The sequence below is a fragment of the Hemicordylus capensis genome, chromosome 1 (assembly GCF_027244095.1).
Source record: "Hemicordylus capensis ecotype Gifberg chromosome 1, rHemCap1.1.pri, whole genome shotgun sequence".
NCBI classification, from domain to species: domain Eukaryota; kingdom Metazoa; phylum Chordata; class Lepidosauria; order Squamata; family Cordylidae; genus Hemicordylus; species Hemicordylus capensis.
In genome coordinates, this window is record NC_069657.1 from 240,605,012 (window position 1) to 240,621,970 (window position 16,959).

The 16,959-nt window shown below is 45.7% G+C and overlaps 1 protein-coding gene across 11 annotated transcripts in view; it reads right to left on the reverse strand.

Moving 5' to 3' along the window:
• The window catches only part of LOC128339530 (protein unc-80 homolog), a 254,357-nt gene that overhangs the window by 176,076 nt on the left and 61,322 nt on the right, over positions 1–16,959 (reverse strand). For all 11 annotated transcript variants that reach the window (XM_053283625.1, XM_053283624.1, XM_053283622.1 and 8 more), the window contains exons 11-13: positions 12,078–12,197; positions 10,259–10,527; positions 8,436–8,819 (exon numbers count right to left, since the gene is read on the reverse strand). In XM_053283625.1, coding sequence (XP_053139600.1) covers positions 8,436–8,819; positions 10,259–10,527; positions 12,078–12,197 — 773 coding nt within the window. The remainder of the gene's footprint in view (positions 1–8,435; positions 8,820–10,258; positions 10,528–12,077; positions 12,198–16,959) is intronic.

The window sequence follows — 16,959 nt, forward strand, 5'->3', positions numbered from 1 at the left end:
TGTCTCTTTTCGCCATAGTTATATTCTATAATTTAAATCATTTTATGCAAGTAGTGTTTTAAAATATGATATCTATTGCCACTTTTTTTGGTAATAATCACCCCTTTTACTTTATCAAGGTCAGTTCAGTTCAAAGTTTATTACGGTCTATGACCAGCACAACAAGGCGGGGGGGGGGGGAATACAATTAAAATAAAACATGGTCTGTGACCGTAATAAAGATTGATTTGATTAGATAACTTTATGGACACAGGAAATCAGATTCTGGGATAAAAGGAAATGCTGAGATCTCACAAGAATTTTCCAGGTACCTGGCCTAGTACAACCTGTGTGTAGTAATGTTGCCAGATTACCAGTCTGGAATCCTCATCTCAGAGCTTCAGAAGATCCTTGTATTTTGTTCAGGACTCTCAGGGGGAGGAAAGAACCTGAGCCTTCTCCTTCACCCATCCCCTCTTCTTACATCAGCACCATAAACTACCTTCTTTTAAGGAAGTGCCTGAAAAACTACACAACTGAGTTCCCCTTCTCATCTCAGGTAGCAGGGACTGCAGGTAGCACATGAAATCTTATCTAGTTGAAAGGCAGCGGGCGGGGAGGGGGGTTGGTTCTTTCCCTCTCTCTTCCTTCTCAGTTTATCAAAGTTGATTGTGAGCTACTTCCCTTCTTGGTTGCTGTAGTCAAGGACATCTCAATGGGTTATCCCCCTCACGTGCTCCAAGGCAGGACTATGTTAATGAGCTGAAAATAGAAGCCTCTACAGCCTGAGGGGGATGAACCTGCCCAGTTCTTACAGTCCTGCATTGCTCCAGGCAGACTTATTCTCTTCTCCTCAATCTCTTCACCTCTTTTCTGCTATTGTCAACCTTATTCTTTACTTCCCTCAATTTTACCTTACTTATCTCTAGTATTATTCCTCTTAAAAATAAAAATTAAAAAAAAAATCTTTCCCCTGTATTTCCCCTCCCCTCACTCCAACCTCCCCCGTCCATATTTCTACCTGTATAGAGGGTTCAGGGACGCTTAAAAACATCTGCGAGCTGACTGGGAGGGCTGGGATTAACTTCCCTCGTGTTTGGAGAGCCCCAGGAGCCCTGTTGCCAAGTGCGTCCTTGCCGGCCACCTCAGAGCTGCCCGGCACAACGCCGAGTACTGCCACCGCAATGAGTCTCCTGCCCTCGGGCCACGAGACTCACAGTACAGCAGCAAGGAGAGCAGGATCAGGCACTGGGAGTGCTCCAAAAGAGCAGGCAGGAGCTCTGCAGCCAACCTCCCTGCTGATGAGCCACCTCAGAGCAGCAGCGTCAGGCCCGCTTGCTAATCCACCTCCAACACAGGCGGAACTCAGGGCCTGGACAGAAAAGACCACAATGGCGGAGGCAAACAGTTTGAAGCTGCAGCTTATTCAAGATAGCGGCCACAACAAAAACCACTGGCGTCCCTCAGGAACCGCAGAAGTGGCACACTGACAACCCCAGGTGTAAAAACCAGGGACACCAAGAGGAACTGGTGAGCTCTTTCCAAGGGGAGGGTAGCTGCCTTGTGGGTTCCTCTAATCAGGCTATCAGGCTGCCAAAATCAGTACCCCAGAATGGCAATCCTGCTTTAAGAATGCCATTGTAGAAACAGTTCATCAGCTTAAGCCTATTAAGTAAAAAGGCAAAGAGGCACAAGCGGGTGTAATCCTCCTCAGAGGAATCTTCTTCTACTGAATCCCCCACTCCTGGGGAGTGGTGGTGGTGGATGAACCTGAATCCAGTAACATATCACAGCGTTTGTTTGTCTCTGAGGACTTTAACCCATTAATGACCAAGGTGATAACAACTATAGGGTTACAGTCGAAGATAATGCCTGAGTTATCAGCTCAAACAGCTAAAGGGGATTTGGTGTCCCCCAAGGCCAAACCTAGAGACATATTACTACTGATGCCAGACTGTTTTACAGAAACCATAAAAACAAGAATGGCTGCTACCTGCCATTAATAGAAGCCAATGGCAGTAGCATCCTGCTTCTATTCCTTCCAGCAGGAGTCTTCTGACCTGCTAAAGATGACCCCAAATACCAACACACCAGTGGCCCGACTGGTGTCAGGTTCTCTGCTTGCCAGGGATGGGGAGGCATCTCTGAAAGCTCCTTCAGACAAGAAGGCAGAAATGGCCCTAAGGAGAGTCCATGACAATTCGTCATTAGCAACCCAGTCTTCAGCAACTGCTTCTGTGGTGGCCAGAGCTAGTCTACTGTGAGTTGATGACTTGCTTAATGATACCCTTAGTGATCTAGTGTGACTGCGGCAACTACTCTTAAAGCTTCAGAAGGCCTAGGCCTTTGTGGCAGAATCTATCAGATTCTCCTCCAGGGCTTCAGCTGCCGCAGTATTGGGCAGGATACACCTTTGGCTGAAAAGCTGGCCGGTAGGCTCTACCTCTAAGACCAGTTTAACAATAGCACAAAGCTATTTGGCGAGAAAGCACTTAAAGAGGTACTTGTGGAATCTAGGGACAAGAGGAGAACTATGCCCTCAGTTTCCCACAACCCGGATAAACCAAACTATAAAAGGCTTATTGGGCTTTCCAGCCCTTTTGCACGTTTTGGCCCTCTTTCAAGGGCTGAGACAGAGAATTCAGGCCACAGCGAGGGTCATGGAATCATCAGTAGTTCCCAACAAGGAATATGGGAAACAACAGACAGGCCTTTAATCAGGAAAAACTGTCAAAACAACAGCCACGACCTGGGGGGGGGCCACCTGTCGGGCTACTTCCATGCCTGGGAGCAGTCCACAACGGACAATTGGGTCTTATATCTATTACAAGAGAGATACAGAATAGAATTGAATGCCCCTCCTCCCCACAGATTCCTTCCAATCCCACGCTCCCGCTCTATTTTCAAGCACTCAGAGTTAAAGAAGGCAATCCAACACCTCTTGGATATAGGAACGATGGAGCACGTTCCTCACAGCCAGGAAGGGAGGGGCATTTATTCTACTATGTTCACCGCCCCCAAAATGGACGGCTCCAAAAGAGCAGTATTGGACTTAAAGTACCTCAACAAGTGGGTACGTCATGAAATATTCCTTATGGAGTCACTGAGGTCAATAATCTCTTCACCACGGGGACTTCCTGGCATCAGTGGATCTAAAGGAGGCCTACCTCCACATACCTATACACTCCAGCAGCCGGGCTTTTCTAAGGTTCAAATACGTGGGAGTAGATTACTAATATACAGCTCTACCCTTTGGGCTGTCCTCAGCTCTGAGGGTTTTCACGAAGGTCCTGGCCCCTCTGAAGGCCCATCTACGGCTTCGGGGAGTCAGGTTCTTTCCTTATTTAGATGATCTTTTGATCCAATCAAAGACAAAGGACTCAGCAGAATCAGATATGCAAAACACACTGAGGGCCCTACAAGAGCATGGGTTCCTAATAAACCTCAAAAAGAGTCAACTCTATCCTTCCCACAGGATTCAATGTCTGTCTGGGAGTTGTTATAGACACGGAACATGATCGGCTCTTTCTACCACGGGACAGGTTCCGGACACTGTCCACAGGGGTCAGTCTGGCATATGCAGCCCCGGAGGTACATCTCTTAACCTTAGCAAGACTCTTGGGCCTGATGGTGGCCAGACTGGAGGCAGTTCCCTGGGCAAGGTTCCATCTCAGGGAACTTCAGTGGTTCCTCCTCCCATATCAGACAGCCATTGCCACCAAGAAACGTCTGCTCTGTACCCTGCCGACTCAAGTATGCCACTTTCTTCTCTGGTGGCTTTCACCACAGCACCTGCTGGGAAGAAAGAGATTCCTGGATCCTCCAAAAATTACTGTAACAACTGATGCCAGCAACAGAGGCTGGGGGGCACATTGCCAGCAATATTCGGCTCAAGGAAAGTGGTCAACAATGGAAAAGAAACACTCCATCAACTGGCTGGAGCTGAAGGCCATTCACCTTGCTCTTTGCGAATTCCAAAAGATATTACAAGGACAAGACGTTCTGATCAAGACCAACAATACAACAGCAAAAGACCATGTAAACAGACAGAGGGGGAATGAGATCAAGATCCTTACACAAGGAGGCAGTCCTTCTGATGACATGGGGGGAACTACACCTGACCTCCCTCTCGGCACATCACATGAAGAGAGATCTGAATCATCTGGCCGACAGGCTCAGCAGAGAGGACCTGTTACCAGGAGAATGGTCTCTAAACACAGACGTCTTCAACCAGTTATCTCACAGGTGGGAAATACCAGTAATCGACCTGTTTGCGACACCGCAGAACACCAAACTACCAAGATTCCTGTTCAGGTTCCCATGCAGGACAGTGGAAGACACAGATGCACTGTCGGCCCCTGGCTAACAGGGGTGCTATATGGCTCCCCCCTGATCCTGCTACTAATGCGCGTGCTGAGGCGTATCAGAATCCTACAGGCAGAGGTCATACTTGTGGCTCCCTTCTGGCCAAGGAGACCTTGGTTCGCGGAGCTACTACATCTCAACACGTCAGAGCCATGGTTCCTTCCACTTATTCCGAACCTACTACTGCAGGGACCAGTGAAACATTCCAACCCAGGCTGGTTACAGCTAGTCACATGGAGACTGAGCAGCGGATCCTAAGGAGTCAAGGTGTCTCTGATAATGTCTCCAACACAGTTCTCGCTTCCCATAGAACTTCCATGAACAGAGTATACCAATGTACCTGGAGGGCGTTTTTATGATGGTCAGCATGTCATGACGTCCCCAGAGGGCAAGCTACCATTCACCACCTTTTGCCATTTCTGCAGGAGGGCCTTGACAAGGGTTTGAAACCTAACACGTTGAAAGGGCAGACAGCGTCACTGGTGTTAGGAACGGTCTATAACATATCAGAACCAGAGGTACCAACTCAGAAGTATGGTGAAATATAGGCCTGTGTCTGATTTCATTTCATACCTGAACTCGAAGTGAACTGTCTGCTCTCCCTGCTCTGGAGCAGGAGGTGATCCAGCATTGTGTTGTTAAAATGGATATGCAAGGAAACACAATGAAGCCAGGTCTGAATGCTATAATCCATATGCTAATACCACTGACTACCAAGTGTCTGTGGAAGGAGCCAGGGGGCTGATTCCCGCCCCCTTTTCCTGTTACAAGAAGTCAGTGTTAAATGCTTGTAAGGGATTAACTGTATTGTTCTCCATGGAAGTTCAACATAGCCAAATGCATACAGAGATCCGTCTGTAGATTTTAATCTCACTTCACTGATGCTACAAATGTACTGAATGTCTCACGCACATATATGTTACTTTAAATATAATTACACACTAGAAAAGAGGTACACAAGAAATAAGAATGGCTGTCTCACACCAAATAGGATCAATTCTCTTACTAACTCTGAATTTTAACACCTATTGGGGGAAGATGCAATTTGCAGCATCTTAGATGCAGATTTCCCCGCCCCTCCCTTCTCAGCACAGAGTTTACAGAAGATGAGATTCAGAGATCTCTCTGGACTGGCCAATATCCTGAATAATTAAGATTTTGTTCAGAAGGTAGCAGCAAGTTGTCACCTTTTTGGACACCCAGGAAAAGAGGAGATTTTGAATAGATTCTGTTCAAGGATTAAAGAGAAAAACACTATAAAGAATGAGGCTTTTAGACAGAGAGTTCAGCAATCTTTTGCCTACAGCAAAAAGCTGCTCACAGGATCCCAGGGTTTGCTGCTAAGCCGCGGGGCAAAGCAGGAATTCTGTTAATGAACAGAAACTACAGCAATGCCTGAGTTTTGCTGCTCAAGCTGCGTGATCTGAGCACTGCAACTACTCCTGTCTCCGCCAAGCGCCTCACTCCTTCAACTGAAGTGATCCTCTGCTTTCAAGCCTCTGTTCCTGGTAAATATGCTGCTCCTACAAGCCTTGGAATCCCCTCCATCCTTTCCCTGCTCCCTTCTCCTTCCCCCCTTCTTTCCCTCTACTAGTCTTCCCAAAACCGTGCCAGCCATCAGCCTTCCCCCCCTCCCCTTCTTTTCTGCCTGTATCTGAATTGTATTAGTCTCTAGGAAGATTTAAAAGCACACACATATGTTAGTTAGGCACACGGGTTGAATATTGGTACTGGCTAGGATGTTCTGTTTAAATACTGTTAGCAATATTGATAGAGTGCTCTGCTTTCTGCTTTACTAGATTATGTTGTTAGTCTTTATACTCAATAAAGCCCATTGAATCTTGAAGACTGGTTTGATCTCCTTTCTTCCTTGCATCCATATCATACGTGGTCACTAATATAAAAGAACTTGGTCCAGACCTATTTTATATACTAGCTAATGAGCATATTTAGTATATAGATCAGGCCTGGTCTGTAACACTGGTGGGCCTTATTTCCAGCATATCTTCAAGATCGAATCTTTTACATCCCCTCCTTAGATGATTCCTGAGAGGAGCAACTTCCACCTACATCACACTGTTTTCCATCTTGGAGCCTTCAATATGCACCACTTCAATATGCACCATTCAAGCCTATAAAATCAATTCCATTAAGATTATTGTCTCTTAAACTGGCATTCCTAATCACTATTACTTCAGCTAGAAGTGTGTCGGAACTGAGAGCCTTATCTATACACAAGGCCTACTGCATATTTATAATGGACTCAGTTCGTCTGATACTGGACCCCTTCGTCCATACTAAGGTGATATCAGAATTCCATCAGTCACAAGATGTTTTCCTTCCATCTTTATGTCCACATCCGAAACATCCTCAAGAGAAATTGTGGCACAAATTGGATGTTCGACGGTGCTTTCAAATGTATATCAACAGATCAGCATCGTTCTGTAATGCAGACTTTCTGTTTGTGTCATTTCTACCAGGATCTATGGGTGAGGCAGTAACTTCTCCAACTATTGCCAGATGGATTAGAGCATGTATTGCTCTGGCATATGAAACACAGTATCTTCTGCCTCCCTTAAACATAGCGGCTGATTCTACAAGGGCGGTGGCTACATCAGCTGCATTTTCAACCAATGCATCAGTCCAGGAAATCTGCAAGGCTGCAACCTGGATGAACCCATCCACTTTCATATGGCATTATAAGATGGACATTTATGCCTCTGCTCAGTTGGCTTTTGGTAGACGGGTGCTACAAGGGTTGCTTTCCCAGGTGTAGTCAAGAGCACATCCCTCCCTTGTGATGTACAGGCTTTGGTATGTCCCATCGAGATGACCTTGTCTACAGCAACCGAGAACAGAGCATTGGTTCACTTACTGTGAAGGCTTCTTCTGGTTGCTGGAGTCAAGGACATCATGGCCCACCCAGCTCACTGCTTCTTGGCTTACTCCTGGGAGATCACTCCCTTAGTTTTACTTCGACTAGTGCGAGTACAGGAGCTAGATCATACATCAACTTTCAGGGAAGGTTCAGTATTGGGTGCTTATGCAACTTATGCTTTTATTCTAATTTTATTCACATATATTCTATGTTGCTTGTTCTAATTGTTTGGGACATATGTCAGTCTATTTGCTAATGTGGCCTGTAAGAACTGGGCGGAGCCATCCTCCTCAGGCTGTAGAGCAGGGGTGTCAAACTGTGGCCCTCCAGCTGTTGTTGGCCTACAACTCCCATCATCCCCAGTTACCATGGCCAGTAGACAGGGATGATGGGAGTTGTAGGCCAGCAACATCTGGAGGGCCTCAGTTTGACACCCCTGCAGTAGAGGCTTCTATTTTCAGCTAATTAACATAGTCCTGCCTTGGAGCACATGAGGGAGATAACCCATCGAGATGTCCTTGACTCCAGCAACCAGAAGAAGTCTTCACGGTAAGTGAACCAATGCTCCGTTCTCTGACAGTGCTGATGAGAGAGTGGAGCGGAGAGAGTGGGTCTCCCCAACCCCGCTCCAAGCAAACTGATTGGGAGTGGGGGAGATGGACCAGAGAAGGGGCCTGCCTGACCCACACTTCTATAGGTGCTGCTACTGAGGAAGTAGGTGAAGGGGAGATATACAACCAGACCTCTCCTTGCTCTGCATAGCAAATGAACCCTAGATGGGGGTAACAACAACAGTACAGCAGAGAGAAATAACCCTTTCACAATATTTTTCCACTCATGTTCTTATTAGCCACACTAGGAAATGCTAACATGCTTCACTGAGGAAAAACCTGAATTCTCCTATATTTGCATATGGGAGTGCTACAAATCGCATATTTCACCTGGAGATCCTTGATTCTCATTCATATACAAGAGTTGTGGCACATCTGGCAACACTGCTGTGGCACTTTAGCATTGCCACAGATACTGGCACTTGAGCACTACTACAACGCTGCACCAAGATTCCTGAAACAAACTTCTAAAGTGATACCTAAGCAAACCTATGTCAGTAGAATATCAGTTCAGTGAGGATTTGTCCACACAGATCCTTTTCATAATGTTGCTACACAGAGATGTAATTCATGACATACATATATATAAGAAATATACTTACCTTTTCTTCCTTTTTATCGTTCTTTTCAAAAGGCCTTCCTCCCCCTTCGCCGCCGCCTCCGCCTCCTCCACCATCTCCTCCACCTCCTCCTCCACCACTGCCACCACCTCCTCCTTCTTCTCCACCACCATCCCCAGTTCCACTAACTGGGGCAGCCCCAAATCCAGTTGTTGAACTACTCAAGGCTCCCTTAAGTTGAAATGAGGTCTCGCTTTGTCTCTTTTCACTGGGCTCATTCTCTTTGTTTTCACTTTTCCTTCTGATTTTCTCCACACAGGGCACCACACCAAGCTGAAGCAGGCATTCCACAATATTGAGTGCAACATCACAAATTCGGGAGCTGATATCATGGTTCAGGACCAAGTAGACAGCTTTGAGAACCACCTTGGAGAATGAAAAGTAAGATGCCCATAAAACTGATTGCTAGGAAATTTAGGACCAACAAAAGGAAGTACTTTTTCACACCACACATAATTAATCTGTGTAATTGTCTGCTACAGGATATGATGGTGGCCACAAGCCTTGATGGCTTTAAAAAGAGCTTTGACAAATTCACTGAGGATAGGTCTATCGATAGCTATTAGGCTTGATGACTAGATGCTACTACAAGTTCAAAGGCAGGATACCTCTGAATATCAGCTTCAGGGGAGCAACAGCAGGAGAGGGGGCATGCCTTCGGCTCCTGTTGGAGACTTCTCAGGGAATCTGGTGAGCCACTGTGAGAAAAGACATACTGAACTAGATAGGCTGTTATATGCTATGGATTGGGATGGCTATGTGTGCCATTCATACAAGCCTTTGGTGTTTTTTACCCTATGGCCAAGGTTGATTCAATTCAAGTCAGTTTCTGAAAGAATTGCCTTTTAGCTGACACAGAACTAACCTGCCATAAAAAGTAAGAGTGTAAGTGGCTGCAGCAGTTATGGAAGAGTAAGCATAAAAGGACCCCCTGACCACAAATTCACACAGTGCTGTGGGGTTTTGACTATCACCGGCTTCGCCCAAAGTGCTCTAAGATGTTGAGTTTACTCTCCCATTCATGATTCTTCACAATTAGCTGGTGATAAGCTTTGTTGTGGCTATGTGGTTGGTGATAAGCGATGTTGAAATGATTACACTGATGTTTTACATCTCTTCAAGGGACAATAATTTTCCCTCTCACAAAAGTCTTATCATTTAGCCCAGATATTTTGAAGCTTTGTCATTACAAGCCTCCTTAGGAGAAGAAGCAGATCATTCATGCCTCCTTCAAATGTAATCAAGGGCCTCTTCAATCTGCAGAGAAACATTTCCTCACGGCAGAGAGCTATAATGTTTGAAAGAAATGCACTTGGTAGATCTGTCTGACCACAAGGAGAATTTTCATATGAGAACCAACACAGCCTCAAATATATGAACCCCAGAAATATGAACTGCTTACCAGTCAATAACACCATACCTCACACTTTCTACATAACTGAAAAGTATGTGGAAGAAATGATTGATTGAGCTATCACAGTGTGAGTAATCATGAACTGACAACAAAAACAAATCAACTACAAGACAATTTATAAATATGGAAGGAGACGCTGTCAGTATAATACTATTATTTCTTTTGTTTTTTTTCCTTTGTAAGGGAGCTCTGTTTTCACTGCAACACCATATTTAAATGGGTGTTGCATTCATGAGAGCTGACTACATTTTTTAAATGGCCATGAATGGGCTGGAATAATTTCTGTGCAATGCAGAAAGAGAAAGATTGGGAAATAATGAATCAGTTAACTTCTATTTCAGTTGTACAGCTACAAGCACAGAACTGGGCATGACTTCTTACTGCTGTTTACCGAAAGATCCAGCATGCCGTTCTTGTGGACAAAGTTGCTGGTTCCATCTATGTGGTCTGTATCTTCCAGGCAGCTGTAGTTGATGCAGGAATCTGTCAAGCTCCGAGGGAGATTGGCACATGCCAGGGGCTCATGGGGCATCTCTGGTATGGGCACCTGGTTGCAGAGCTTACGCATGTGCTCATTGAAGAAGTCTGCATAGCCCACGTTGAAAGAGGCCAGCGTGGTGTTGAAGGTAGCTACTGTGATGGTGGAAATTTGGGAGTGTACTGTGTGAAAAGACAACAGATAGTGTTAACCTTTCTAGAGTGAGAATTTAATAGGAGCTTATTAAGTTGTTATTAAAATGTAGGCAATCTGCTTTGGAACATTATAGATTTACACTAGCAACAGTGCCATGGTCATAATCATTCATCCAACTGTTCACATATAAAGTATCTTAAGGACCAATTAGAGAGAAAAAACTACTGTTTCCTAATTTTGGAACTTTTTAGCAGATTTCTTAGTGGTAGTATCTGGCTCTAAGACTCTGAGCAGTCCAGCAACATATAATTTCTCCCCAATCGCTAGTCATCCACAGAAATACACCGGTTTGCTCTGTTCTGTTATAAAGAAAAGAGCAAAAATCCAACAAGTGCAGGAGACTAATTTGTTGATGCAAGTAATAAAATCTAAATCCCAACGTGTTTCAAGCACAATGCTCTTCAACAGAGGTTTGTGTAAAAGAATACATTTTTTAAAATGAAAGATCAGTAAAAGTGATGTTTTTCTTCTAATATGCACATAAGATGAATGGGTTTCAAACAATAAAACACATACTTAGCAAATAGCAATAACTCCACCAAAAAAATTTAATGATTCCAAATAAAAATGAAATACAGGGGATGGTATCCCCAAATAGGCTGGTGTCGGGATTTCCTACCCTCCTCTGTGAGACACGGTTGTTTACCCAGTCAAACGGAAGTATGTCGAGAGAAGCAGGGGGCTCCAGACGCCAGGACAACCCCAGTAATTACCTTTCAGAAGTCAGGAAGGGCTCAGAGAGGCATGCAACAGCTGCTGGGGGATGGGCGGGTACCGCCCAAGACACAGCAGAATGGTGGAGAGGGAATAGCGATGATACCAGCCCCACAGCTGCAAACGGGTGCAGAAAGGCTAATGAAGGGGGTGGAGTTGGAGAACAAGCCCCCTTTGGAGGCCAGGGATTGGGTGGCCAATCCACTTGCCTGGCCAGAGAAGAAGGAGCACACTGGAAGCGGGGAGGAGTGTCCTAAATGTAGGGCTGTATTTAAGACAGGGGCTGACGAAGATGAGAGGATCAGCAGGGATGGGGTTTGTAGGTCTGGTGGACTCCCAGAGAGGAGCTCAGACTTTTGGCTCCTGCTGATAGATGATGGAGTGGACTGAATATACTTCCCTCCTCCCCCAACTCTGAGGCAATGCTCGTGCCTATAATTTAGTGCGAGAGAGTGGAAAGTTTATTTAGAGAATTCCTCCTCCCTAAACAAGGAGAGCTGAAAAATAAATCTCCTAACCTAAACAACTAAGAAAACATGTAGGCTTCAAACATATATAAAGTCAGATAAACCATTCTAATACAAATATATATTTAGCTTACATAACCTTACCTGAAATAAACAAATACAATAAACTAGCAGCCCCCTGTAACGTAATCCATGCCAAAAATGTTGATGATAGTAGTAGCAGATTAATAATAGTGGTAGTGTCCATCAGATAAAAAAACAAGTCATCTCAGCTTCTTTAAGTTTTCTATGCTAGAAGAACAACTTTTGCTCAACATTTTCGAATGTATTCTCACCATGGCTGTTGGAGTGGTCCGGCAGGTCAGTAACCAGAGTATGGTGGGAATGAGAATGCTTAGCGCTCAAGCTCTCCATCTCTGTAGCTGTATCAGAACTACCCCGCCTGGTAAACCTTCCTAGGCAAGAAGTATATAATATGTTTACAGTACAACTTCATAACTGAGGATTCATTTACAAGAATGCCAAAAAAACAAAAAACCACCCCTAAGAGGACAAAGGAAAGCACTAGGATTCACTGGATCTAGATCTTAATGTCATCTAACACTCTACCTTCACAATTGTGACATTGTTTCCAGCTGATTGAACATATTCTCTTTGATGCCATAAACTGGTATACTGGCTGCCATCTTTGTTGTCACACCGGAACTGAAGGAGGCACTTTTATGAATAAAATTGAATTGTTTCCCAATCCAGCAACTGTTCTAAATTGTATTGATTAAGTCATATTGGCAGCCTTTTGGCCCCCAAAAATGGTATAGAAACATAGGAAAAAGAGCATTAGTTACTGTGAAGGCTTCTTCTTGCTGCTGGAATGGAAGGCATCTCCTGTGGGTTATCCTTTCCACATGCTCCAGAGGCAGGACTATGCTAATGAACTGAAAGCTGTAAAAGCCTGGGAAGGATAGCCCAACCCAGTTTCAAATGTCCAAGTCCATTACTAGCAGAAAAAGACAGCCAAGAAGAGAAGGAGCCAGTGTAGTGCAGTGGTTCAAGTGCTGGACTAGGACCGGGGAGACATGAGTTCATATCCCCATTCAGCCATGAGACTTGCTGGGTGACTCTGGGCCAGTCACTTCTCTCTCAGCCTAACCTACTTCACAGGGTTGTTGTGAGGAGGAACCTAAGTATGTAACACTCCGCTCTGGGCTCCTTGGAGGAAGAGCGGGATATAAAATATAAATAAATAAATAAATTAAATTAAATCAAATATACTTGTGCAAATGAAAATACTGTGCCCTCAGTAATCCGGGTAAGCCAACAGGGTGGGTCAAGATGTCCTCTATTCCAGCAAGAAGAAGAAGATGTTTAGTGCACCAACGCAAGAAGGCTCTCCAGGTGTACTGATAGATCTGATTTGTGAATTGGCATCGTGAAGCTAGGTGAGTAACTATCTAGATCCATTTCAATCAGGCTTCAGCACCTGTGGGTCATATTAGACACTGCCATGGACAGATTCCTTCTCCTTCATGATAGCACAAAAATGCTATCTGAAAATGTGCCTATCGCCACAAGCTTACTAGTCCCTGTTCTAGTGAATGAAGCCATTTCTCGATTCACCCAGGTTAGTTGTAACCACAGATGCCAGTCTCATGGGTTGTGGAGTGCAATGTCTCCACCACGCTGCACAAGGCACAGACGGACTAGCTAGGGTTGAGGGCAATTTGGATGGCTTTATTAGCCTTCAAGCAATTTGTCAGGCACAAACACATACTCATTTGGATGGACAATGTAACTGCAAAAACCCATCGGGAACAGGCTAAACATTTTTCACCCAGGCAGAGGAACCACCGACCAACAGTACTTCAGTCTTGTCTGGAATGAGTCTCAGTTTATTCACCCTCATCCAGTTCATTATTGCATCCAGGCACTTATCCAGGCCTGGCTTGGAACAGAAACTGCTTTGGTCACCCTGTGGGATGACCAATGCAGAGAGAGAGACAGGAGGAGTGCAACCCTGTTAATTCTCTTGGATCTCTCAGCGGCTTTCGATACAATTGACCATGGTATCCTTTTGGATAGGCTATCTGAGTTGGGTGTGAGAGGCACTGCTTGGAGGTGGTTCCGCTCCTACCTCAACGCCCGTTGCTAAAAGGTGGTGCTGAGGGTTTACTGCTCAACCCCTTGGCAGTTATGCTATGGGGTTCCACAAGGTTCTTTCCCCTATGCTGTTTAGCATCTACATGAAGCTGCTGGGAGAGGTCATGAGGAGATTTGGCTTGATATGCACATGACACTCAGTGGTATCTTGCTTTTTCATCAGACGCAGATGAAGTGATGACTGTCCTGAACCCATGAGACTGGCATCCCCATGACTCCCCAACCCATGAGACTGGCATCTGTGGTTACAACTAACCTGGGTGAATCGAGAAATGGCTTGGTCCACTAGAACAGGGACTAGTAAGCTTGTGGCAATAGGCACATTTTCAGATAGCATTTTTGCGCTATGGCTAAGGAGAAGGAATCTGTCCATGACAGTGTCTAATATGAACCACAGGTGCTGGATCGTCTGTGTGGGGATCAGATGACTCTTGGTCACATTGACAAAGAAGCCACGTTGTGTCAGTGTTTGTATTGTCATTTTCATGTCTCTGAGTCCCTGGGAGATCTGGAGCCCTTATCAGGAGATCATCTAGGGAGGCCAGGATTCTGACTCCCTTTAATCTTAGATGAGCTAACCAAGGCACCAGAATCTTTGTGAAAACCCTTGGCATCGATGAGAGGCCTAATGGGAGGGTCTTGTATTGATAATGGATTCCTCTGTAGTAAAAGTAAAGGAAGGGAAGGCTTGCAGGTTGGATGGGAATGTGTAGGTATGCCTCAGTGAGGTCTATCGAGGCTAGGTAGTCCCAGTTATGAAGAGAGTATGCTACAGAGCGTAGGGTTTCCATCTTCACCTGATGGATTTGTTCAGAAATTTTAAGTCTAGTAAGGCTCTGAGAGATCTTTCTTTTTGGGGTACAGTGAATAAAATAGACCCCTCCGCCCCACTGAGCCTGAGGTATCTTCACTATTGCCCCTATTTCCAGAAGGTGATGAATCACCTGTAGAAGCCCCAAATGTCTGCTTGATGAGTGAGAGTGGGGTCTGCCTGGGGAGGAGTTCTGAATTCTTTCTATCCTGTATTCTTAAAGAACAGTTTGTAGAATCTATAGGTCGGAGGTGCAGGCTTCCCAGGCATGAAAGTGCTTGGACAACTGGCCCCCAACTATGGGTGGACATGAGTCAGGGCTGTTGCTTAGGCATCCTGCTCTATTTGGTGAAGGTGCGGTTCTGGGGTCCTTGTTTAAAGGTATGTTCCAGTAGGGTATTTGTTGCCTATTGTCCTTGTCCCTGGGCTTGTAAGAGGTTTTGAAGGGGCAAAGGGAACCCAAAGGCCTCCTGTATTGTCCTCCTGTGGGGGGAGGGAAGGGCCTTCTTTTTGTCCTTAGGTTCAATTAACACATATTTGAGGGCTTTTTCTCCAAATAGTTTTGACCCTGTATATAGCATTGAAGCCAGATTAGATCTGGACCAGTCTACCTGCCAGTGTTTTAGCCACAAGGTCCTGTGCACCACCACTCTTGCAGAGGTGGAGCGTGCAGAAAAACATATGGAATCACTGGTTGCGTCAGCTATAAAAGCTTGTGCTTTCTGGATTTTCAATTGTGTTTGCTTTAGTCTAGTTGGGTTAATAGGTTGGTTCTGTAGGAGTTCATCCATCCATAGAAGCTCTAGCTATGATAGAGGCTGTGGCAGATGACCAAATAGTAAGGGAAGAAGATTCATGTGCCCTCCTGAGGGCTGCCTCAAATCCTTTTGTTGGAAGCTTCTCTAAAGGAGTTGTCCCCATCCTTAGGGAGCATCATGCCCTTTAGGAATTCCACAGCTTCCAGTGGTACAGAATAAAATTTGGTTGCTGTTGGGCTAGCTTTTTGTTTGAAGCCAGGGCTGATTGTTCTTGTTTCACTGTGTCTCCAAATAGCTCCAGGAAGGGAACATTATTGTCCCTGACTTTCTGTTTTGGGAAAGCCAGTGTGATTTTTGGAAGAAACTGTTCCTCTTGGGCTGGAAGGAGTTGTAAGCCCAGGGTAGGAACAGCCTTATTTAACAGATGGGTAAACTCCTCTGAAGAAAATAGCCTCTGGGAGGTAGCCTATGAATCATCATTTTGGTCATCAGACCATTCCCCATCCTCTTTGGAGTCGTATTCTGCATCAGGATCTCCTAATTGAGAGCAAGAGGCAGGATGTGGATGGCCAGATGGTTAGGTTTGGGGTCTAGACCCCCTGAATCAGCCCCTTTGGGGGTCCCCTGGTACATTTGAATGGGAATCAGGAGAATCATAATCAGATCATTCAGAAGAATGCTTATGCCTGTTTGCCCTAAGTGTCTTAGAATGTCTCTTTTTTCGCTTAGATCTTTTGGAGGCTGGGCTAGTGGAAGAGGATGATGAGGAAGACTCCCTCCTTCAGTGCTTATGCTTCCCCACTTTTGAGGACCATTTCTGCTTTAGTGACTGGGACTGCATATTTTGAAACCATGTCTGCCAGGCAAGTGGGGCCTCAGTATTTAGGTCTCACTTGGACAAGGGATTTACATCAGGTGCTATGGGGCCCAATGGATTGCTCCTAAGAGAGACTGGGGGCATTGGCTGAATTAAATCTACGGGAGAGTTCCCAGTTGGGTTGCCAGATGGCCCAGGTCTCACCGGTTCCAATGGTTCTGTAGGAATTATGTCCTCGGCCGGTGTGGCAGCCACCTGTCTCACTACTGCCCATGTAATGCGGGAGCTGCCCCCAGTGCCTGTTGCCTTGTTGCTACCTCCGTTGTTTGGGGAAGTGGCACAAGCTGCTCTGACCTTGATTGCCCCCTGACTGCTGCTTTCCTCCCACTCCTAGTATTGGCAGCTGCTGCCACGGGAACTCCATCGGCTGGCCTAGCTTCTGCCAATCTTGGCCGCTAGGCACCGCCGGCCACGTGGGCTGTTCCTGGCCCATGCCTGCTCCTCCCCATTGTGCAAATCCAGGCAGCAAAATGGTGAACGCCAAGGCAGCAGCCAAGAAAGGCGGGCCTGGGGGTGGAGGGCAAGTAGGCCCCGCTGTGTCCTCTGCTGGACTCAGCCGCACCGGGAAGGCAAAGAAAAGCCCACGGAGGCAGTGGCTAAATTGCCTGAAGGAC